Raw genomic sequence first — 23,659 nt, forward strand, 5'->3', positions numbered from 1 at the left:
GGCTGATGTTTTGGTCACTTTTGAATGTTGGTTGTGCTTTCACACTTGTGGTAGCATGAGACGGACTCTACAACCCACAGAAGTTGCTTAGGTAGTGCAGCTCATCCAGGATGGCACATGAATGCGAGCTGTGGCAAGAAGGTTTGCTGTGTCTGTCAGCGTAGTGTCCAGAGGCTGGAGGCGCTACCAGGAGATAGGCTAGGAGATGTGGAGGGGGTCGTAGGAGGACAACCCAGCAGCAGGACCGCTACCTCCGCTTTTGTGCAAGGAGGAACAGGAAGAGCACTGCCAGAGCCCTGCAAAATGACCTCCAGCAGACCACAAATGTGCATGTGTCTGCACAAACGGTTAGAAACCGACTCCATGATGGTGGTAAGAGGGCCCGACGTCCACAGATGGTGGTTGTGCTCACAGCCCAACACCGTGCAGGACGCTTGGCATTTGCCACAGAACACCAGGATTGGCAAAGTCTCCACTGGCGCCCTGTGCTCTTCACAGATGAAAGCAGGTTCACACTGAGCACATGTGACAGACATGACAGAGTCTGGAGACGCCGTGGAGAGCGATCTGCTGCCTGCAAAATCCTTCAGCATGACTGGCTTGGCAGTGGGTCAGTAATGGTGTGGGGTGGCATTTCTTTGGAGGGCCGAACAGCCCTCCATGTGCTCGCCAGAGGTAGCCTGACTGCCATTAGGTACCGAGATGAGATCCTCAGACCCCTTGTGAGACCATATGCTTGTGCAGTTGGTCCTGGGTTCCTCCTAATGCAGGACAATGCCAGACCTCATGTGGCTGGAGTGTGTCAGCAGTTCCTGCAAGATGAAGGCATTGAAGCTATGGACTGGCCCGCCCGTTCCCCAGACCTCAATCCGATTGAGCACATCTGGGACATCATGTCTCGCTCCATCCACCAACGTCACGTTGCACCACAGACTGTCCAGGAGTTAGCGGATGCTTTAGTCCAGGTCTGGGAGGAGATCCCACAGGAGACCATCCGCAACCTCATCAGGAGCATGCCCAGGCGTTGTAGGGAGGTCATACAGGCACATGGAGGCCACACACAATACTGAGCCTCATTTTGACTTGTTTTAAGGACATTACATCAAAGTTGGATCAGCCTGTAGTATGTTTTTCCTCTTTAATTTTGGGGGTGACTCCAAATCCAGGCCTCCATTGGTAAATAAATTTGATTTCCATTGATAATTTTTGTGTGATTTTGTTGTCAGCACATTCAACTTTGTACAGAACAAAGTATTCAATGAGAATATTTCATTCATTCAGATCTAGGATATGTTAATTGAGTGTTCCCTTTATTTTTTTGAGCAGTGTATTTATTGCTTTTGCCCTTTAGTCTTGTTTAAATTTTCTCCTATTGGGATATCATCAGGTCGCAGTACACACTCATGTTTTCACACATGTAGTGTTCTCTACAGTTTGTTACTCAACCTTGGACGAAGGCATTTGAAGTCATATTCTTCTATGACTACGTTACATATTTTGGTAATTTAACAATAGGGGGCTCCACCCTCCAAATAGGAGTAACATCCTCTATTTAAACGGAGATTGGATTGTCACTTCTATTATTCATGAATAAAGACTGAGTTGCAGTCTGAAACGCGTAGGAACAGACACTATTTTGGATATATTATTGAGGATTTCTTTCTTTTAATCTTCTTGGGGTAAAGCTTACCATTTTTATCCGGAATACGGCTGGAGGTCTTTATTTTGATCTTCGTTGTGCCACACGGGGCAGGAGTGGCTTCCTCTGTGCTGAGGATTACAACAACCTACCCTAAAAGGCTGAGGGTGTGATTCATCAAAGCCTTTTATGCCAGAATTCAGTCGTAAAAAGCTTTGAAAAGTCACAAAATTTTGGCACAACTTGAGACTCTGCTAACATTTTGCGACTTTGGCTTTTTTACGACGTTTTTGCCCAGTTCCGAAAAAGTGGATTGAGTTGTAATGGGGGAATGCGGCAACCACCAACCACCTACTTCATGACGAACGGCACCATTTGCTACAACACAGATCTTACTCCAGCAGGGACTGGAGTAAGATGTGTGGTGAGCTGCACATGGAGGAGCACGCCATCTAGCAGACATTCCTGAGTCATTAACAGGCATGTACCTCTTAATGAATAGCGCTCCACACCGCCCTTTTCTCAAGACCGAAGTGAAGATCACCAGTGTTGAGGAATAGGGGCCGGAATACTGGTTTTAAATTCAAAGCGTACTTCAACAAAGTATTTGTTTAAGGCCCAATTCACACATCAGCATTTTTGCATCGGTGTTTGTATGCCAAAACCAGGAGTAGAATAAACAGAGAAACTATAATTGAAAGACTGACACTTGTTCCGTGTTTTGGAGACACTCCTGGTTTTGGCACTCATAACACGGATGCAAAATACTGTTGTGTGAATAAGGCCTAAGGGTGTGCATATTTATGCAACCACTTTTTTTCCTTCTTTCCACAGAAAATATTTCAGTTTATTTTCCAATTAAATTGTACAGATTGTGGTCACATTAAAGGGAACCTGTCACCAGTATTTTAGTGTCTGGACAAATGTCACCACAATTTACAGCTCCTCTACTGCATTCACCTTACTCAACCTGTATAACCCCCAAAAATACAGCGTGGGAGCAATTCAAAAGGTATGTAAATCAGATGGTCTGGGCGGATGGGCGTCATGTCACCTGCTCCTAATGGCCGTACTCCAGCTTTGATCAATGTGGATGACACATCTGGTGTCATCCACGTAGCCCAACAAAATCTTGCGCTTGTGAAGTAGAATCGCCCGCTCGCACAGGTGCAGTTTTCTCTGCTCTATCTACTGTGTATAAAATATAACTGCGCATGTGCCGAGACACGTCACTCCAGCTCCTATGTACCAAAACAAGTAGAGCAAAATGTGACTGCACGAGCCGGAGATGCTACTGCGCCAGCGAGGGATTTTGTTGGGCTATGTGGATAGGCCCGGTCTCAGCACCCGGGCGAGTGCCAAGGCCCGGAGGAGAGTGGTGCTAGCATCCGCGTCCGGCCCCCCACCCACTTGCTCAGGGCCCCGGCACAATACTTACCCCTCCCCGTGCCTCCACAGCAGGTCCTGTATCTTCCGCGGCTGCTGCACTGTGACGTTTCAGGTCAGAGGGCGCGATGATGTCATTCCACTGTGCCCTCTGCTGAGCAGTCACAGCGCAGAGTGGGAAGACGGCGACGCAGCTGAGGAGCCCGAAGCAGCGATGAGAGCAGCGGCAGCAGGTTAGGAGAAGTGAAGTATTTGAGGTTTTTTTTATGTATGGAGGCATTACCTGGGGCACCTGCATGGGGCATTATATGGGTACCCAGGAGACATGGGGCATGGAGCATTATATGGGGGGCCCAGGAGGCATGGAGCATTATATGGGGGCACAGCCTGCATGGGGCATTATATGGGGGCACAGCCTACATGGGGCATTATATGGGGGCCCAGGAGGCATGGGGAATTATATGGGGGCCCAGCATTCTGTATGGAGCATTATATGGGGGCCAGTAATCTGTATGGAGCATTATATGGGGGCCAGTATTCTGTAAGGAGCGTTATATGGGGGCCAGTAATCTGTATGGAGCGTGATATGGGGGCCAGTAGTCTGTATGGAGCATTATATGGGGACCAGTAGTCTGTATGGAGCATTATATGGGGGCCAGTATTCTGCATGGAGCAATATATGGGGCCCATAATACTGTATGGAGGACTTATTGGTGCCCATAATACTGTATGGAGGACTATGTGAGGCCCATAATACTGTATGGAGCACTATATTGTCCGGTCTGCACTGTGCACTGCGAGGATTCGCCGGTTTCTGAGATGTTGTAGAATTTACAATAGATAATTCTTACATTACATGAGTGATAAGTGAAATCTTTGCATTGTAATATATATATATATATATATATATATATATATATATATATATATATATATATATACAGTACAGACCAAAAGTTTGAAGACACCTCATTTAAAGATTTTTCTGTGTTTTCATGACTATGAAACTTGTACATTCACACTGAAGGCATCAAAACTATGAATTAACACATGTGGAATTATATACTTAACAAAAAAGTGTGAAACAACTGAAAATATGTCTTATATTCTAGGTTCTGCAAAGTAGCCACCTTTTGCTTTGATGACTGCTTTGCACATTCTTGGCATTCTCTTGATGAGCTTCAAGAGGTAGTCACCGGAAATGGTCTTCCAACAATCTTGAAGGAGTTCCCAGAGATGCTTAGCACTTGTTGGCCCTTTTGCCTTCACTCTGCGGTCCAGCTCACCCCAAACCATCTCGATTGGGTTCAGGTCTGGTGACTGTGGAGGCCAGGTCATCTGGCGTAGCACCCCATCACTCTCCTTCTTGGTCAAATACACCTCCAGGCTGTGTAAGGGCTGTTTGGGGTCATTGTCCTGTTGAAAAATAAATGATGGTCCAACTAAACGCAAACCGGATGGAATAGCATGCCGCTGCAAGATGCTGTGGTAGCCATGCTGGTTCAGTATGCCTTCAATTTTGAAGAAATCCCCAACAGTGTCACCAGCAAAGCACCCCCACACCATCACACCTCCTCCTCCATGCTTCACGGTGGGAACCAGGCATGTAGAGTCCATCCGTTCACCTTTTCTGCGTCGCACAAAGACACGGTGGTTGGAACCAAAAATCTCAAATTTGGACTCATCAGACCAAAGCACAGATTTCCATTGGTCTAATGTCCATTCCTTGTGTTCTTTAGCCCAAACAAGTCTCTTTTGCTTGTTGCTTGTCGTTAGCAGTGGTTTCCTAGCAGCTATTTTACCATGAAGACCTGCTACTCAAAGTCTCCTCTTAACAGTTGTTGAAGAGATGTGTCTGCTTCTAGAACTCTGTGTGGTATGACCTGGTCTCTAATCTGAGCTGCTGTTAACCTACGATTTCTGAGACTGGTGACTCGGATAAACTTATCCTCAGAAGCAGAGGTGACTCTTGGTCTTCCTTTCCTGGGGTGGTCCTCATGTGAGCCAGTTTCTTTGTAGCGCTTGATGGTTTTTGCAACTGCACTTGGGGACACATTAAAAGTTTGCCCAATTTTTTGCACTGACTGACCTTCATCTCTTAAAGTAATGATGGCCACTCGTTTTTCTTTACTTAGAATTTGTATTATGGCAAGAAAAAAGCAGCTAACAGTCTATTCAGTTGGACTATCAGCTGTGTATCCACCAGACTTCTGCACAACACAACTGATGGCCCCAACCCCATTTATAAGGCAAGAAATTCCACTTATTAAACCTGACAGGGCACACCTGTGAAGTGAAAACCATTTCCGGTGACTACCTCTCAAAGCTCATCAAGAAAATGCCAAGAGTGTGCAAAGCAGCCATCAAAGCAAAAGGTGGCTACTTTGAAGAACCTAGAATATAAGACATATTTTCAGTTGTTTCACACTTTTTTGTTAAGTATATAATTCCACATGTGTTAATTTATAGTTCTGATGCCTTCAGTGTGAATGTACAATTTTCAAAGTCATGAAAATACAGAAAAACCTTTAAATGAGAAGGTGTGTCCAAACTTTTGGTCTGTACTGTATATATATATATATATATATATATATATATATATATATATATATATATATATATATATATATATATATATATATATATTTTTTTTTTTTTTTTTCCTTTTCTTAGTGGTATCTGTGCATCATGATTCGTGGTATGTGTTAAAGGGGCCACTGAGACTTTTTCGCCCGGCGCCCACAAATACCTGGAGCCGGCCCTTTATGTGGATGATGCTGGATGCATCATCCACATCAGTCAGAGCCGGAGAACGGCCATTAAGAGAGAGGAGGCACAGACGCCACAGCAATGACCATCCGATTTACATACAGCTTGGGAGGAATTCAAAAGGTTTTTTGGGATTCTACAGGGGGAACCAAGAAATAATATACAACTTTGTGGAACGCACAAAAGCTGTAAAAGGTGGTTGTATTTGTTCAGACACTAAATAAATGGTGTCAGGTTCCCTTTAAAGTGGAAAAAGTTCTGAAATTATTCTTTTTGGTAGGATTTTTTATACATTACAAAGATCTTGCATTCTTACAATGTTGACCAGACTCATCTGGCTTCTCCCAGAGATAGATAGGAAGAAGGCTGGGAATTATACCTGGTATGCATGGCTTATAAGTCTCCTCACTCTGGCATGCCAGGCTTGGCTTGTCACTGTCCACGAGGAGAAATGTTACCCCTTTTATTTGCAGACTTTTAGGCAGAGGTGACCAGTCTGCAGCTCCTCGTTACCTGTAACATGGCAGCCAACAAGAACGGTTTGTGTGCCAAGATGGAGAGGTCAAAACATGCATCAAAGGGCTGACACGGCCCTGCACACGAGGAGCGCGAATAAACTGTTCGCCTTAACTCCCAAAAACAAAAATACATTGTGAAAATATACAGGTGCCAATATGCAGTTAAGAACCAAACTGAGCCAATTCTGGGATAATATAGTGAATTTATTAATGCAGCTCCAAAATGAGGACAGGAGCAAACACAGAAAAGTTGGAACCATTCTTCTCAAATAGAGATATTTGGGAGTCGTGGACTTTGCACCTCATGGTTTCTGTGTCATTTACGTCTATGACCATACTGACATGAGCAGTTTATTTTTGTAGGATTCAGTGTTGTAGATGTCCGGTGCTTGTAGCCATTAACCTCCAGCAATCAATTTATACTGAATTTCTAACAATCCATGTGGCTTTCAGAACAGATTTTCAGGCCACATGGCAGGAGGGCCGACGGCCACCAGTATGCGAGACCCTACCCTGCGAGACCCTACCCCGCATCTTCCATAAATTATGGAATATAGTGTAGATTCACGTTATGTCAAATCTAAAAACTGAAGACTTAGTACATGTAAAAAACTCATTAAGTGGAGTTTCACCAGAATTATTTGGCCTTATCAACCTATGATATGCGATCTAATTAGACATACTAGGGTTACAGTAAACCCGATAGTCCAGAATATCCATTTTTAGAACATCGATTAAAAAAAAAAAAAAAAAAAAAAAGTCAAGCATTTAGACAAAAATATCCCAATAAAGCATTTCTGAGAAAAAAAGACCATATTTATCAATTGGAAAATTAGTGTCCTCACAATACTTCACCTACTAAAAGTTTGTAGACTAACCTAAGGGGAGTTTTACAGCTAAGATAATCTGTGCCAGTAAGACACATTAGATCATATGAATGTCAGAAGAGACCCCGGATCAGCGCCCCCCACCATCAGTGGTCCTCACACAGGATATCTCAGTGTCGGCGGCATTAAATGGTCACCCACTCTATAGAATGGGGCACTGTGTGATGCCACACTCTGCCCGTGATGTCTGCTTCCAGCTGATCACAACGGGAGGACTTAGTAGTCAGATGCTTCCATAATCGAGTGATCACAAAGAGTAGGTGCTTTTGCTATTAGTAATTGGACCCAAGTAAAAAAGATCAAAGTATTTTGGGTGTTTTATAATTAAAAAGAATCAGTCAGCATATTTTTGCTATGTAATCTAAGAGCGGCATAATATAGGAGCAGAGACCCTGATTACAGCGATGTGTCACTTACTGGGCTGTGTTTTGCTGATTCAAAACAATCAATGTTTAACAGCAGGAGATTATCACTACAGGACAACTGGCCTCGTGCCTCCTAGTCCAACCACTCCCGATGATCCCCACTCTATGGAAGCACCAGGCAACACAGTCGTCCAGCGTTTTTGGCAATATGGCTCCTTGGTGGATCAGAGTATTCTGGATTGTTGCTACTGAGGAGTGAAACAAGTAGAAAAGAAAACCAGAATTATATATTTCTATATCACAAATGACAGAGGCTTGGGGCGACCGCAGGTATTTAGCCAGGGGTACAGTGGACATTTACATTGTAAAAGGCAGAGGCCTGCAGTCGTATACTTCACTTATAGTGTCTTCTCCATTACTACAGGACACACAGATCTGTCACACCCTGGGTTATATACAGCTCCATACATCTGCTCCAAAAGTAAGAATAAATAGAAAAAAAAAAAAAGAACTAGATCAGCAGATCCAGACCGGGAAGGGGACGCAGACTACATACTATTGCAGAACAGCTGGTATTCAGCTGATGGACTTACAGGAAAGCCACAAAATTTGCCCATCCCCCATGGCTATATTTATAAAGTATCAATTACATAGGTACTATACGTATGTACAGTGATGAAATTAGTGTCTGTGGACCATCACGGTAAGTTCTTGGAATGTAAACTTTTTATAAGCATCGGAGCTTGTCCTCTTTCTTCAGACATCGATGTGTATCCCGTGCTTCTTGGTCATCATTTCTCGGGTCCCAGTCAGGTACATGACAAGGGAGCAGAGATTGGGGAGCGAGGCAGTGATCGCCACATAAAGCCAATATGGAAGTGGACCAGTCTTCCCAAATGGACACAGCCAAAGCCCATGGCGAATTCCATCGCGGACGTGGTGGGAAGTCCAAGATATGAACAACATCCAAGGCAAGAAACACCAAGAGTCCTTCAACCTCAGGAGCTGCATAAGGAACTTCAGGGCCAGGGCCAGAATAGGGATCAATGTTGAACAGTGAAGAGGAGGACGGTGGGGAAGGTGGAGAGCCGCCTACGGACACAAAGAAAGAACATGAGAAACTACAAGTTGGAACCTAGAAAAAACAGGATGATATAAGAGTTAGAATTGTAGTGTACCATATAACTACATACTGTAGGTAAAGCAAAACACATCTCATTAATGTCAGCCAAACGGTATGGTTTTAGCAGGACTGCCTATCTATTTAAGCATATATGGAGGCCACCCGACTCTCATCCATCAGATTATGTTGGCCGAAGAGAAGGCTTGGGCTGGTAGTGGCTTATTCCCCTCCGGTCATACAAAACACATGCACATTCAGCCGACTGCACATGTGAATAGGTTGGTTAGATAGCTATACACCAAATAAATGCTTCCTTGACAGCCATTGGCTGTGGTTGAACAAGGTTTTCCACCTTTGGGGACAATTTTCTTACGCAAATGCATTTATTTAGGGCTAGAAATCATTTTTTTGCAGTTGGGTTTTCTTAAAAATCTTGCACCACTTCCCTTCTATAACCTCTGCATTGGACTGCCTATTGCTAGCTGCAGAATGAATTTACAAAGAATCCATCAGTGAGCTCATTCTGATAATCTGTCAGGAGAGTTTGTAACTATTATCGGTCTTCTCTGAGCTCCTCTCAGCTGATTTATGACCACAGATCACATCAAAGCTGAATGTGCAGGGAAACAAACAGCCTGTAAAAGCAAAATAGTGCAAACTGTGTAATAATACCCAATTGCACAAATGATCTTTAGCCAAAAACACATGCATTATTGTCTCCAAAGGTGGACAACCCCACTAACATTTTTCGATATCATACACACAACTAGACATAAGAGTAAAAGGAAAAGATGAATCCATATTGTCTTCTCATCTCTGAAGAGAAGGTCTATTAGTCACTAAGGTAAAGTCTTTAACCTATCAGAGCATCTTTGCTATTATTTAAGACACCTCTTTCCCTCCACCTTTGACCCCCAGATGAAGTAGGGTCGAAAAACACACGTCGGGGTCTGAGATGGAGGCTGATGCGGTGACAGATTCTATTAGATTTGGGTATGTCTGACTAGAATACATCTTTATCTCTTCACTATTGATTTTATGTGTTTGTGCATTACATTGCACCAAATTTCTATTGATCTAACTGGCATTGTAATTTTGTGGCAATTTATATGTACCTATACATACCTGTTATCGTCACTCCTTGGAAGTATTCGGTCATCTTGTTCCTACCCTTTCGATGGCGTTCTTATTTTTATTATTTTGTGTCTCCCATCGGCCTCCCCTTGCTTTCATTGTTTTTACTATTAACTTTCAAATTTCATTTTTTTGGTCTTAATATTTTAAATAATTTGCCGCTTTGTTGCAGATATAAATGTTGCCATTTTTCTGCACTTTCCCTAATGCCCATTACAGGCTTTGATGTGGCCCACTCAGACCTTATTAGTGAGCATCCACGATGCCCGGGGACATTACCCCTTTTTCAGGCTGGTGCAGCACAATACATCTGATGTCGGAGCACAATGGTGGCCTATGTGAGGGACACGCTGACATTTCCACATCACCAGACACTTTCCAGATTAAATATTTATGACTACACAGAAGAAAACACACATTCCCCTGACGTGACTACTGCACCGAAATTAATCCGCTATCCGTCCTGCACATACAGTTTTCCTCCTTGAACCTGTCCTCTGTCTCTATAGAAACCACCCACATGGCGCATCGACAGGCCGCGCGTTCTGCTACGAATGCTCAATTAGCATTTAACCTCGTCTCTCCTGACCCGGTACCTGGCAGGTCCGCATCCTCCGCTCACTGACAATCCGCCACCACTACACATTTAATAAGAGCAGAACGCAGGGACGTTCCTGCAATGTTCCCTGCTGACTGCACAGTAAATATATTAGTTTTCTCAGTCGCTTGCTGGTGCCTGGGGCCCAGTATATGTCTAGAGATGTAGATTTATACAGATTAAGAAGCCAGCACAGGGGAGCGCGTGATTTCAGCCATCATCATTCCAGCAAATCTGTCCTGTCACAAAACCTAGACAAAATCATGGTCTTGATGCCTTCAAAAGTGAAACTTCTTTTGGTGCACGCACCAGTCTAATTTGTCCAGACACTGTCCCGATTCTCATGTTCTGTTACTTTTCATTCACCTTTTTTTTGGGGGGGTGGTTTCTCTCCTTTAACATTCTGTCAGCATTATAAGTGCTGGAACTTTCTCTCCTTCACTTCCCAGCATTCAGTGCACCTGCCATTGTCTAGTCTGCCCTGGCCCGACATCTTGCCTTTCTGTTATGCCTCTATGTAGTTTGACAGACAGGAGAGCAGGGACAGACAAACAGCAGAGCAGCGTTTCCCAAACACCAGTCCGCATGACCCCCCAACAGATCAGGTTGGCAGGATTAGCACTGCAGAGAGGAGAGGGCCTGTGGCAATTTCTGATGCCTCTAGAGGAACAAAAATTCATCCTCAACAACGCCTGGCCCACGCTCCGTCGTGCAGAGAGGCAAAGGCCCGGCCTAGCCCGCGCTCCGTCGTGTAGAGAGGCAAAGGCCCAGCCCGGCCCGGCCCGCGCTCCGTCGTGCAGAGAGGCAATGGCCCGGCCCGCGCTCCGTCGTGCAGAGAGGCAAAGGCCCGGCCCGCGCTCCGTTGTGCAGAGAGGCAAAGGCCCGGCCCGCGCTCCGTTGTGCAGAGAGGCAAAGGCTCGGCCCGCGCTCCGTCGTGCAGAGAGGCAAAGGCCCGGCCCGCGCTCCGTTGTGCAGAGAGGCAAAGGCCCGGCCCGCGCTCCGTTGTGCAGAGAGGCAAAGGCTCGGCCCGCGCTCCGTCGTGCAGAGAGGCAAAGGCTCGGCCTGGTTTTTGGGACTCTTCGGGGTGGCGTCACTGGGAGTTGGTGTTATGAAAATGGTTTTCCGGCAACAAAGGTGCCCCCCAGCCTGTGGTCACAGCTAGAGGTAATGCTGGATGGTTAATTACTTACTGGTTTTCTGTCAGGTGGGGTTCCCTGGGAGGCGGGGGTGGTGTGGTGACTGACATGGGGGGGGATGGTTATAGAGGGGACAGTTGGAAGGAAGCCTCTACAATACTACAGTCATGATATTTTAAAGTTTTAGCTTATGTTCCTCTCTACCTATAAATTGATCAAATATTAGCTTGTGCAATAGTGTAGCTAGTTACATACAGCTGATAGCTTGTCCATGAGTACAGCCCCATAGTCTCCCAATATCCTCCATCAGAGGACGCAGGACTCCTAGGGCTGCATGTCAGCTGGTTGATCCCAATGATTTCCCCCATGATAAGCAGCAGCGTTGCTGGACCGCCACTCATCTCCCTCCCTCCCGCCCTAGTAATAATGGATTGGGCATGTTTAGGAGATAGTGAGGTGGGGGATATATACTGTTCAGCAGACAGCCGTCTATGGTCATAAACCTGCGACAAATTGCTTAATAAATAAATGTGTCCTCAAAAAGTTCTTAAAGGTCTGGTAACGTCATTTTTTTCCTGTTTTTTTTTCCCCCAATATTCTTTAACTACAGAAATTGATAGAAAAATTTACAAGCGGTACTAAAAAAAAAAAAAAAAAAAACCTACCAAAACATGTAAAAAAAAAAAGGATATGAAAAAATCATGGCACAATTTTTTTTTTTTTTTTACAAGCAATAGACATGGAAATGATGATTAATAGTTAATACTCCCATTTTCCATGACTTTAACAAGGTGAAAAACTCAGCACAAAAGGTTGTTCAGCGAGAAAATCAATCTATCACAGCTCTGCTGCGGAGATTCACTGCCGGCGGCACTTTTATTGCAATCAAACGGCCTCCCGGTGGAATTGGAGGTAAACAGCCTCTATTATACGGCTGCATTACAGGCTGTTTACCGGAGAAATAATAGCCCCAAGAACATCACTCACATAATAATGGGGGAAGGTGCAACATCGGAAAAAATCAACAACATGTCCTTGTATGGCCCAAATAGAATAGATCATTATTACCGATGTAAAGGATAGAAATAGAGCAAAGAGCCACAAATATATCTATATACAGTACATACACACACACACACACACACACACACACACACACGTGGTCAAAATTGTTGGTACCTCTCGTTTAATGAAAGAAAAACCCACAATGGTCACAGAAATAACTTGAATCTGACAAAAGTAATAAATTAAAAATCTATGAAAATGAAAAAAAGAAAGTCAGACATTGCTTTACAACACTGCTTCCACAGAATTTAAAAAAAACAAAAAAAAACCTCATGAAATAGGCCTGGACAGAAATGATGGTCCCCCTGAAAATAACGTGACAAAAGGGACAAGTTAAATCAAGTTGTGTCCACTAATTAGCATCAGAGGTGTCTACAATCTTGTAATCAGTCGGTGGGCCTGTATATAGGGCTACAGATACTCACTGTGCTTGTATATAGGGCTCCAGATACTCACTGTGCTTGTATATAGGGCTCCAGATACTCACTGTGCTGTTTGGTGACATGGTGTGTACCACACTCAACATGGACCAGAGGAAGCAAAGGAAAGAGTTGTCTCAGGAGATTAGAAAGAAAATTATAGACAAGCATGTTAAAGGTAAAGGTTATAAGACCATCTCCAAGCAGCGCGATGTTCCTGTGACTACAGTTGCACATATTATTCAGAAATTTAAGATCCATGGGACTGTAGCCAACCTCCCTGGACGTGGCCGCAGGAGGAAAACTGATGACAAATCAAAGAGACGGATAATATGAATGATAACAGAAGAGTCCAGGATAACTTCTAAAGAGATTAAAGGTGAACACACAGCTAAAAACACCCTAGAATGGCTAAGAGGAAAACATTGGACTATTCTAAAGTGGCTTCTATGAGCCCTGACCTAAATCCTATTGAGCATCTTTGGAAAGAGCTGAAACATGTCGTCTGGAGAAGGCAACCTTCACACACGAGACAACTGGAGCAGATTGCTCATGAGGAGTGGGCCAAATACCTGTGGAGAGGTGCAGAAGTCTCATTGACAGTTACAGGAATCGTTTGATTGCAGTGATTGCCTCAAAAGGTTGTTCAACAAAATATTAAGTTAAGAAGAACCATCATTTCTGTCCAGGCCTATTTCATGAGGTTAATTTTTTTAAAAATTCTGTGGAAGCAGAAAAGCAATGTCTGATTTTCATTTGTTCATTTTCATAGATTTTTAATTTATTATTACTTTTGTCAGATTCAAGTTATTTCTGTGACCATTGTGGGTTTTTCTTTCATTAAACGAGAGGTACCTACAATTTTGACCACGTGTGTATATATATATATTCCTTATATCTGTGGGAAACTGATAATAGCCTGCTGGTATCCGCTAACACAGCAGTCAGTCGTCAGATGTTGTGGGTAACGGTTTTCTATGGGGAAGTTCTTGTATTTCAGCAATTCTTCACGTTACTCCTCATACATGTTCACAGGCAGGAAAGATATAGATTATAAGTAGAGCAGTCATGGGAAAATACAATTCCCCATGACTGCTCTTCCTGGCACTGACAGCAGAATACAGTTACAGTTTATGACACTTGTATTTTGGGAAAGGGGCAGAGGGTTTTTTTGAGGGGAAGTTGAGAGTTAACCAATAGACCCTCCCCTTTGTCTATTCACAGAAATTGTGCGCCATATGGCTGGACAGACAGCTCCGTCATACCACTTACATCAGTCATCTGTTGTAAGGCCGGTTTCATTTGTCTGACAATCACAATTGGAGTACAGATGGTGATGTCTGGACCAGCAGCAGGGTCTCCTGACCCCAGCTCAATAGCCTCATATATGGCTGCTAGGTTAGGAGAACCATGCCGGTCTGTTCTCCAGGCTGGTTTTACACGTCATTTATTCACGCTCAGAGTAGAGACGGTGATGTCCGGACCAGCAGCGGGGTCTCCGGACCTGAACTCTACAGTCTTGTATAGCTTACATATAGCGGTGTGGCTGTTAAGCTCCAGTTAGGAGACCCACGGCCGGGCCGGACATTAAGATCTGTTCTCCAGGCCAGTTTCACACGTCCAACATTCACGATCAGAGTACAGACTGCGATGTCCGAACCAGCAGCAGGTCTTCTGACACAAACTCAAGAGCCTTGTGCAGTCATGGACAAAAAAAAGTGTTCGCACACTTTAATTTGTTTCAGAAAATGAAGTATTTCTCCCAGAAAATTATTGTAATCACACATGTTTTATTATACACGTTTATTTCCTTTGTGTGTATTGGAACACCACAAAAAAAAAACAGAAAAAAAGTCAAATTGGACATAATTTCACACATAACCCCAAAAATGGGCCGAACAAAATTGTGGGTAAACAACTTTGTTACAAGCGGTGATGCTCGTTCAAACTCACCTGTGGCAAGTAACAGGAGCGGGAAATATGAAAATCACACCTGAAACCAGATAAAAAGAGACTCAATCTGCATTGTGTGTCTGTGTGTGCCACACTAAGCATAGAGAACAGAAAGAGAAGAGAACTGTCTGAGGACTTGAGAACCAAATATTTTGAAAAATATCAACAATATCAAGGTTACAAGTTCATCTCCAGAGATCTTGATATACACACACACATATATATGTGAGGCTATTGCGTGTGGGTCATGGGACCCGCTGCTAGTTCAGACATCGCAGTCTGTACTTTGATCGCTAATGTGGGACGTTTGAAACCAGCCTTACAATTGGGAAAAATTAGGCAGAAAGGAATATAATAGGCAATTGCAGCATAAAGATGTGAATACACCTACTGTAGAGATGTACCACGTATCCAAGTCACGCTAAAAACTTATGGACCAAACTCACCCATTAAAGTGAGTTTGAAACCTCCAGCAGTTTATTTACAGACAAAAAAAAAAACTAATGATATATGTATAGAGAAAAATGTAAACATGGATGAAAATCAAATTCAGCACACGGATGTAAACTAGTCTGTGAAGTGTGAATTCGGCCTGACCAACACACAAAATATATGATCTTCCCCTAGTAATATTGCTTTAATGCCGCCAGCGATACACGATTAAAACTAAATACTCTGCAATCAAATCAGGAAAGTAATTAGCTGCAATCAATTTGGCAGATTAGTCATTAAACAACGTGTCTATGTGTAAACCAGTGCAGCGTTCCGACAAGCGTATCCTACATTTATATGGAGAGGACAATACTGTGCCCCAATGACCGACTGTCACTCTCTATTGCTGAGCTGTGAAACAGTGATGTGTGCGTCCACACATAACCCCCTCCGTTAGCCGACTGGTCTGATTCGTGGTCACATGGTCGAGAAGAGGATCAACCGGTGCGACACGGGAACTCAAAGAAGACAATGATCAGTTAAGTATTCTAACCCATATACAATACTCTACATACACACATTAGGGATTAGCTAGCAAAAAAAACCCTTTAGATACGGCCCTTTTTTATTTGGTGCTAATTTTTATGGTCTGTACTGAGGGGGCACTGCTCACGGGGCAATTATGCAGAGCAGCCTAAAGACACGGCCACAGAGAATCCAGTGAGTCACGCCCTCTTGTGACGGACATTTAAAATAAAAAAGTTTTAAAAAAAAGAGTCAGAATGGACAGCGGGAATTAAAAAAATAAATAATGAAGTGTTTGTTCCAGCAGTGGATATTCCATTTAATCATCAAAAACAACAGTGATTCTTTACTGTGAGTGCAGCGAGACCATGGATTCTTTACTGTGAGTGCAGCGAGACCATGGATTCTTTACTGTGAGTGCAGAGAGACCATGGATTCTTTACTGTGAGTGCAGAGAGACCATGGATTCTTTAGTGTAAGAGCAGCGAGACCATGGATTCTTTAGTGTAAGAGCAGCGAGACCATGGATTCTTTAGTGTAAGAGCAGCGAGACCATGGATTCTTTACTGTGAGTGCAGCAAGACCATGGATTCTTTACTGTGAGTGCAGCGAGACCATGGATTCTTTACTGTAAGTGCAGCGAGACCATGGATTCTTTACTGTCACATGATGTTGATTCACTACAAAAAGTACAAGGAGGTCTGAATTCCTTTCTTGAAAAAGTATAATATTTCAGGTTATGGTCACTAGATTCTGTGATGGGACATATCTCCAGGGAACTAGTCTGATTGCCATATGCGGAGTTGGGAGGAATTTTTTTCCCTAATATAGAGCAATTGGCATCTTCCGCATGTTTTTTTTTTGTCTTCATATGGATTAATAAAATAAAACAACAACAAAAAACAAACTCTCTCTAGCAATCCAGGTACTGGGCCTTAGCCACAAACTTCCCCTCCATAATTGCCATTATCAAAGGTGCACTCTATAAGTGTGAACACAGCCTACATTAGAACTACCACTACAGACAATATTATATATCTTTTTTCATATTAAACTAATTTATGATCATTATTTTATACCTTATTTCATAATAAATTGTTATATTTTGAATCTTTGCATTCTGAGTGACTGCCCTTTATGCGACGTGATACTACATCATTCTGCACACTGGGATGTCAAGGACGCCTGGAAGCCACGTTCACAAGTAAAATTCCACAAGGCTTTTCTATCAAATATTCAGCAGGGGTGAGGAGAGATGACCTATTTTTGGTGAATGAACATTCAGGTTAAAAAAAAAAAAAAAAAAAAATCTAAGCTGTGTCATTGCTGCGAGTACGCCATAACTACAGCACTTTCTAAAGAGTGCACAGCGCCCCCCAGCTGCAGCGTAAGGGGAAGAGTGACCGGTCACCAGAACACTTCAACTAAAGACACCTATAGGATAAGCTGTTATAAGGAAATGGCAGTGACTGATTATTCGTATGCCAATGGGGGTACAGGGCAGTTCACGTCAAAGTCACGAGCCAAACATGCCGTATCCGATAGGCATCGGCCTGTAAATCCGCTGGCCAAGGCTCGTTGGTGCCTCTCCTGGTACATGCCATTGGGGCACACATCTACTAGTTTGACCCCAGTCTTCCATATTGGCAGCAACAACATCACTGACCTGTAATGAGAAGGAACCGGCAAGGAAGAAGTGGTCCAAGTCAATGATACAGGCAAAGAACCCGGCCAGAATAACTTCACAGAAGTCGCTTCTCTTCCGGAGGCCGATGACGATGGCCCACGACCACATGCCGATCACACCGTGGGTCGTATTGTCAGACAGGGCTCGAAGCCAATCATTTTGCTGGATGAACGCTGCTTGCTGCACTTTGTCTGCCAAAAAGCAGAAGATGCCCAACCCTAGGCTGGAGGCCACGGACGCGGTGCTGAAGGACTGGAGCAGGGCATCGGCCTTCTCCATCTCTGAAGCCATCGCCACTTACAAGGCACTAAAATTCCAGGATACGACCAGCCCATCTCAACATGGATTCATTCTGCAAAACACGGGGCGCTGGATAAGCGATGTACATAGAGAGACAACATGTCATGTACAAAATTACTAATTAAATATTTCTTATTAACTAATCCAGGTTTGCTGATCACAGCCTTGTCAGCCGGGGTCTTTATACACTTTCTTTCAGTGCCCTCTCGGGTGGTCAGCCGCCTGGCACAGCGACATTGCCCTGTGCATTTGGTCATTTATCAAGGTAACCTTCCAGAAGGCACAGGGAAAAGAAAAGAACAAAATTAAAAAGTGGTCGTCTGCAGGGTAAAATGTTTAAAGTGTAATCATCATGTGGATTTTTTATTTTCATAAATAGTACAGGTAAATATAAATACCTTTGTAATATATCAGAGGATTCTGCTTCTTTCTCTGCCAGGACGGATCATTCATTGACAAACTTCTCCATTCACGACTAAAATTTGTCTTCAGTGAATCCAGATTTTCCCATGACTAGATAGATGACAGTTGGTGCTCATCAGATTCTATGGAGCCAGCAGCGGTATGTGTCTGTCTCTAGCTCCTCCTCTCTCCATAGAATTTTAAAAGCACTAACTGCCATATCCTATCACAGTAATGGGAGTCTTCGCTGAGTACAGATTTTACCTCAGAATTGAGAATTTTGATAATGACTGATCAATCTTGACAGAAAAAGTAGCAGATTTCTCTGATAAGACATCATGAAGATGCTTGTTTTTACGTGTACTATTGATTTCTGAAGTAAAAATTAAAACAATGGTTACTCTTGTAAAGTCGTCTGGATAAGTAGACCTGCAGCGTAATAACGAGACTTGTGCCGCCGTCACCATCATATCCACTTTGCTCTATTTACTTACCTTACTGATTCCACCCAATTCCCACCATCCTCCACCAGCTCCGGATGTTACTTACATGTGAACATGACGTCTATAGGGCCATATTGTCACACAGCTTTAGCACTGACAACGGAACAGTGTGCACTACATTAATGAAGTATCTGACTTTTTTTGGGGAGGAGGGGGAGATTATTTCTATTTTGAAGGGTTGCTCCTAACATTAAAAGGTCCTTTGGACAGGTGATAACTTGTGGATCGGTGCAAGGCCGACTGCATGGAACTCTACTGATCCAAAGAATCCGGCTCTGAAATGCCACATTGGAAAGGAAAGGCTGCAGATCCTCGCCAGCACTCCATTCACTCTTTATGGGCCGCAGATCCTCGCCAGCACTCCATTCACTCTTTATGGGCCGCAGATCCTCGCCAGCACTCCATTCACTCTTTATGGGCCGCAGATCCTCGCCAGCACTCCATTCACTCTTTATGGGCCGCAGATCCTCACCAGCACTCCATTCACTCTTTATGGGCCGCAGATCCTCGCCAGCACTCCATTCACTCTTTATGGCCCGCAGATCCTCGCCAGCACTCCATTAAGTCTTTATGGCACTGCTGGATATAGTTGTGTACACTGCAGGTGCCACCACATTTCTATTACAACAGGGCATTTTAAAATCCCATTCTCGGGATCAGTTGGGTTTCCTGCGGTCCGACCACTGATCCATCTTTGATTACTTTTAAATGTTGGGAACAATTTACCGCTGCAAACTGCTGGCCCATCCACGTCAGGTCAGAGCACATTGGGGGGCTTTCTAGCCAAACTCATAAATCTGTGAAAATAGAATCAGGTAAACTTCACTATGCGAGACCTGCAGAATTATTCCATAGAAAACGGTGGTAACATAAGAGAACTACAGATTATTTCCTAGTGATACAATAATCCTCCGGACTCACATCACAGACTGATTAATGCATCCGGAGTTTATCACAGCCTATAATGAACGAGCAATTAACCAGATCCAGGAATGGGGAGAAGAAGTGAAAACACAAGATAAAGGAAATCTTCCCACAACTTTGTCACTGAAGGTCAAAAAATAGGAGAAAGAACAGAACAAATCCCCAGAGATCTGAGTCATTGTGCTGCTAATGGAGGAGTCAGAAGAACTCATCACTTGTAAGGTCTGACACTGACGTCCGTGTCATCCATGTGCTGATGGTGGTTCTCACAGATAGAACATGTGACAATTATATTCTATGGGACCGTTCACATGTACATGAGATCTGCAAACTGTCTGCAAAAAAGTTTGGATTTAACCCATTTGCAGGTAAAACCCATTCAAATTAATGGGTCTGTTTAAAAAAAAAAACATAATCAGTGCACTGATGCCATCTGCTTTTTCTTTTTAAAAGGAAAAGCTTGCAAATTTTAATCATGGAGGTAATGTAAACCAGCACCACTGCCCCACACCTTACTATTTCTGGTCAGGTCTTAGCACTGAACAATCAAACATGGGATTTTGCTCCAAAATCTTTACAGACCTCTTGTTCACAAAGATCTCCACTTGACCAATCAACGGTAAAATTGACATAAAAATGTTTTAGGATTTAAAAAATAGAAATCCAATTCTTGAGTCCAGAAAAATGACCTGATCTCCCACGAAAAGAGAAAGGGGATATTTTTGTTTCACGACTAGATTTGGTTAATCAGTATTTTTGCCTCTTTCTTGCAAAAAAAAAAAACAACCCAAAAATATTCAAATAAAACACTATTATATCTGGATAAAAACTCCAGGCTTGGCGTACGTATGTGCAGTAACAACTGTATCATGGGCTCTTAAATAAAGCCTGTGGCTCTGCAGTGTAAGGCCCCATTCACACATCCAGGTACACAAACCCATTATAGTCCATCAGGCTCTTCTGACGTCTGGGATTTGGCAGACTGGGTGGTCCACAAAAATAAAAACAAAACCATGGATCAAATTCGCCATTGTTGAAACTCTGATGAGAAAAACGGACCCATGAAGCAAACCCGGCTCCGTCCACATGATGGTGGAGCTACTGAGTGGCTGCCCTGGTGTTTCTGTGAAGGAGCGTCTTTTTCCTATATCCTCTACTAAATAGAGCAGGTAAATGAAGCCGCCTGGAGAATGTTACTTCTTGTAACCGCTCTATGGTTTCCAAACCCAGAAGCACCTAAAAGTAGTAACAAAATACTGAACATGTGCATCAGAAGGTCGTGTTCACATGGCTGTGTATTATGGCCATTTTTTACAGCTGTTTTTGACGCTTTTCCCCATATTCACCCGGAAAAAACGTCATGTGCACATAACCACCGATAAAAATCAGAGCCAAAAGATTGGTGGACAGTGGTCCATTATTTGCAGCATCTCACGTGCCAGAGTGCACGGCGCCTTGCGGCATCTCACGTGCCAGAGTGCACGGCGCCGTGCGGCTTCTCACGTGCCAGTGTGCACGGCGCCGTGCGGCTTCTCACGTGCCAGTGTGCACGGCGCCTTGCGGCATCTCACGTGCCAGTGTGCACGGCGCCTTGCGGCATCTCACGTGCCAGTGTGCACGGCGCCTTGCGGCATCTCACGTGCCAGTGTGCACGGCGCCTTGCGGCATCTCACGTGCCAGTGTGCACGGCGCCTTGCGGCATCTCACGTGCCAGTGTGCACGGCGCCTTGCGGCATCTCACGTGCCAGTGTGCACGGCGCCTTGCGGCATCTCACGTGCCAGTGTGCACGGCGCCTTGCGGCATCTCACGTGCCAGTGTGCACGGCGCCTTGCGGCATCTCACGTGCCAGTGTGCACGGCGCCTTGCGGCATCTCACGTGCCAGTGTGCACGGCGCCTTGCGGCATCTCACGTGCCAGTGTGCACGGCGCCTTGCGGCATCTCACGTGCCAGTGTGCACGGCGCCTTGCGACATCTCACGTGCCAGTGTGCACGGCGCCTTGCGGCATCTCACGTGCCAGTGTGCACAGCGCCTTGCGGCATCTCACGTGCCAGTGTGCACAGCGCCTTGCGGCATCTCACGTGCCAGTGTGCACGGCGCCTTGCGGCATCTCACGTGCCAGTGTGCACGGCGCCTTGCGGCATCTCACGTGCCAGTGTGCACGGCGCCTTGCGACATCTCACGTGCCAGTGTGCACAGCGCCTTGCGGCTTCTCACATGATTTCCCAGCTCTTCCTTGCACAGATCCCCTGACACTGGTAATTGCATTAGAGGCCTCGGAACAGTGATCATTACAAGAGGACTCCAGAGACCTGTCGCTCACGGATGTTTTCCAGCTCCCGTATAAGATTCTAGATACGGCATGCTGGGAGTTGTAGTCCTACCACACTGCCTGATTGCATTTTCCTGACTAAAGACAATCATGGCGCAGTTGCTTCTTACCTCCCCTTCCCCTCCATAGGATAGCGCCCCCCACAGTCTGATGCGGTGATTGCTGTGACTGAAGGTGATGAGCGGCTCCGGTGACGGCGTTCACAGCTCTGCAGGAAACGTCCGAACACTCTGCACCTGCCCGGCTCTTCCGGGACTCGACGCTGTAAACGCTGAGAGGCTGGTCCGACAAATCAGGCAGTGATTGGCTGCGGCGGGAGCTGCCAGGCGTGTGATTGGCTAAGACGCACCAGTAAGCTGCGCCCCGCCCACATCCCCGGCGTCAATGCAGAGTGGAGCTGTCAGGCGTACTGATGCTCGCAGTGCACAGATACAGTTAGGGAGGACACGTACAGGTGTGCGACAGGGCAATACCGGTGTGCGACAGGGCAATACAGGTGTGCGACAGGGCAATACAGGTGTGCAACAGGGCAATACAGGTGTGCGACAGGGCAATACCGGTGTGCGACAGGGCAATACAGGTGTGCGACAGGGCAATACCGGTGTGCGACAGGGCAATACCGGTGTGCGACAGGGCAATACAGGTGTGCGACAGGGCAATACAGGTGTGCGACAGGGCAATACAGGTGTGCGACAGGGCAATACAGGTGAGGAGGGCAATACAGGTGAGGAGGTCAGTACAGGTATGTGACAGGACAGTACAGGTAAGGAAGACACGTATAGGTGTGTGACAGGGCGGTACAGGTGTGCGACAGGGCAATACAGGTGTGCGACAGGGCAATACCGGTGTGCGACAGGGCAATACAGGTGTGCGACAGGGCAATACAGGTGTGCAACAGGGCAATACAGGTGTGCGACAGGGCAATACCGGTGTGCGACAGGGCAATACCGGTGTGCGACAGGGCAATACCGGTGTGCGACAGGGCAATACAGGTGTGCGACAGGGCAATACAGGTGTGCGACAGGGCAATACAGGTGTGCGACAGGGCAATACAGGTGAGGAGGGCAATACAGGTGAGGAGGTCAGTACAGGTATGTGACAGGGCAGTACAGGTAAGGAAGACACGTATAGGTGTGTGACAGGGCGGTACAGGTGTGCGACAGGGCAGCTGGGCCCGCACTGACCAAGCAGCCAACTAACAATGGGAATAAAGCCGGTTTCTATGAACATCAGTTTTTAAAAAAACAGTTAATCAAATAGGTGTGTTCTGGTTAAGGTACTGCGGCGCTTCCAGATAAGATCCAGTAGGTTTTTTCATCCAGAATTTATTTTTCAAAAGAATATAAAATAGAGAATAGCAAGATACAACGCGTTTCGACTCATTGCAGAGTCTTCCTCAGGTATAATTTTATAATCATATATCTAGAACTACCCTTCCTTAAATACACCTCTAAACTGAAAAGGTGAAATAGTGACCCGCCTGGTTCCTTAATCACGTTAATTGAACAAGTTTGTGCGAATAATTGGTGTGGCAGTCTGAATTTGTATCTGCTCTAGTAAAA

General features: G+C 44.9%; 1 protein-coding gene across 2 annotated transcripts; it reads right to left on the minus strand.

Moving 5' to 3' along the window:
• Nucleotides 1-8,120: 8,120 nt before the first annotated feature.
• Nucleotides 8,121-22,392, minus strand: TMEM267 (transmembrane protein 267). 2 transcript variants are annotated; one of them, XM_073680300.1, is made up of 4 exons: nucleotides 22,208-22,392; nucleotides 19,568-19,638; nucleotides 17,616-17,988; nucleotides 8,121-8,656 (listed from the first exon to the last, which is right to left on the minus strand). In XM_073680300.1, the coding sequence occupies exons 3-4, from the start codon at nucleotides 17,925-17,927 to the stop codon at nucleotides 8,321-8,323; spliced, it is 648 nt and encodes a 215-aa protein (XP_073536401.1). In that variant the 5' UTR covers nucleotides 17,928-17,988; nucleotides 19,568-19,638; nucleotides 22,208-22,392; the 3' UTR covers nucleotides 8,121-8,320. The 2 variants fall into 2 exon arrangements, with proteins under 2 accessions (XP_073536401.1, XP_073536399.1); XM_073680298.1 differs by lacking the exon at nucleotides 19,568-19,638 and having other exon boundaries at nucleotides 22,208-22,391.
• Between the last annotated feature and the right edge of the window lie 1,267 nt (nucleotides 22,393-23,659).

This window comes from Phyllobates terribilis, unplaced genomic scaffold (assembly GCF_046119375.1).
Source record: "Phyllobates terribilis strain yellow unplaced genomic scaffold, ASM4611937v1 Scaffold_1__5_contigs__length_1240528914, whole genome shotgun sequence".
Taxonomy (NCBI): domain Eukaryota; kingdom Metazoa; phylum Chordata; class Amphibia; order Anura; family Dendrobatidae; genus Phyllobates; species Phyllobates terribilis.

Excerpts from the sequence above, each read along its gene's own strand:
- TMEM267 (XM_073680300.1), bottom strand. The coding sequence starts at position 17,927 with ATGGCTTCAGAGATGGAGAAGGCCGATGCCCTGCTCCAGTCCTTCAGC. Across the intron at positions 8,657-17,615 it reads CCGGTTCCTTCTCATTACAG|GCGGCTCTCCACCTTCCCCA; the intron begins GTCAGTGATGTT and ends TTGTGTCCGTAG.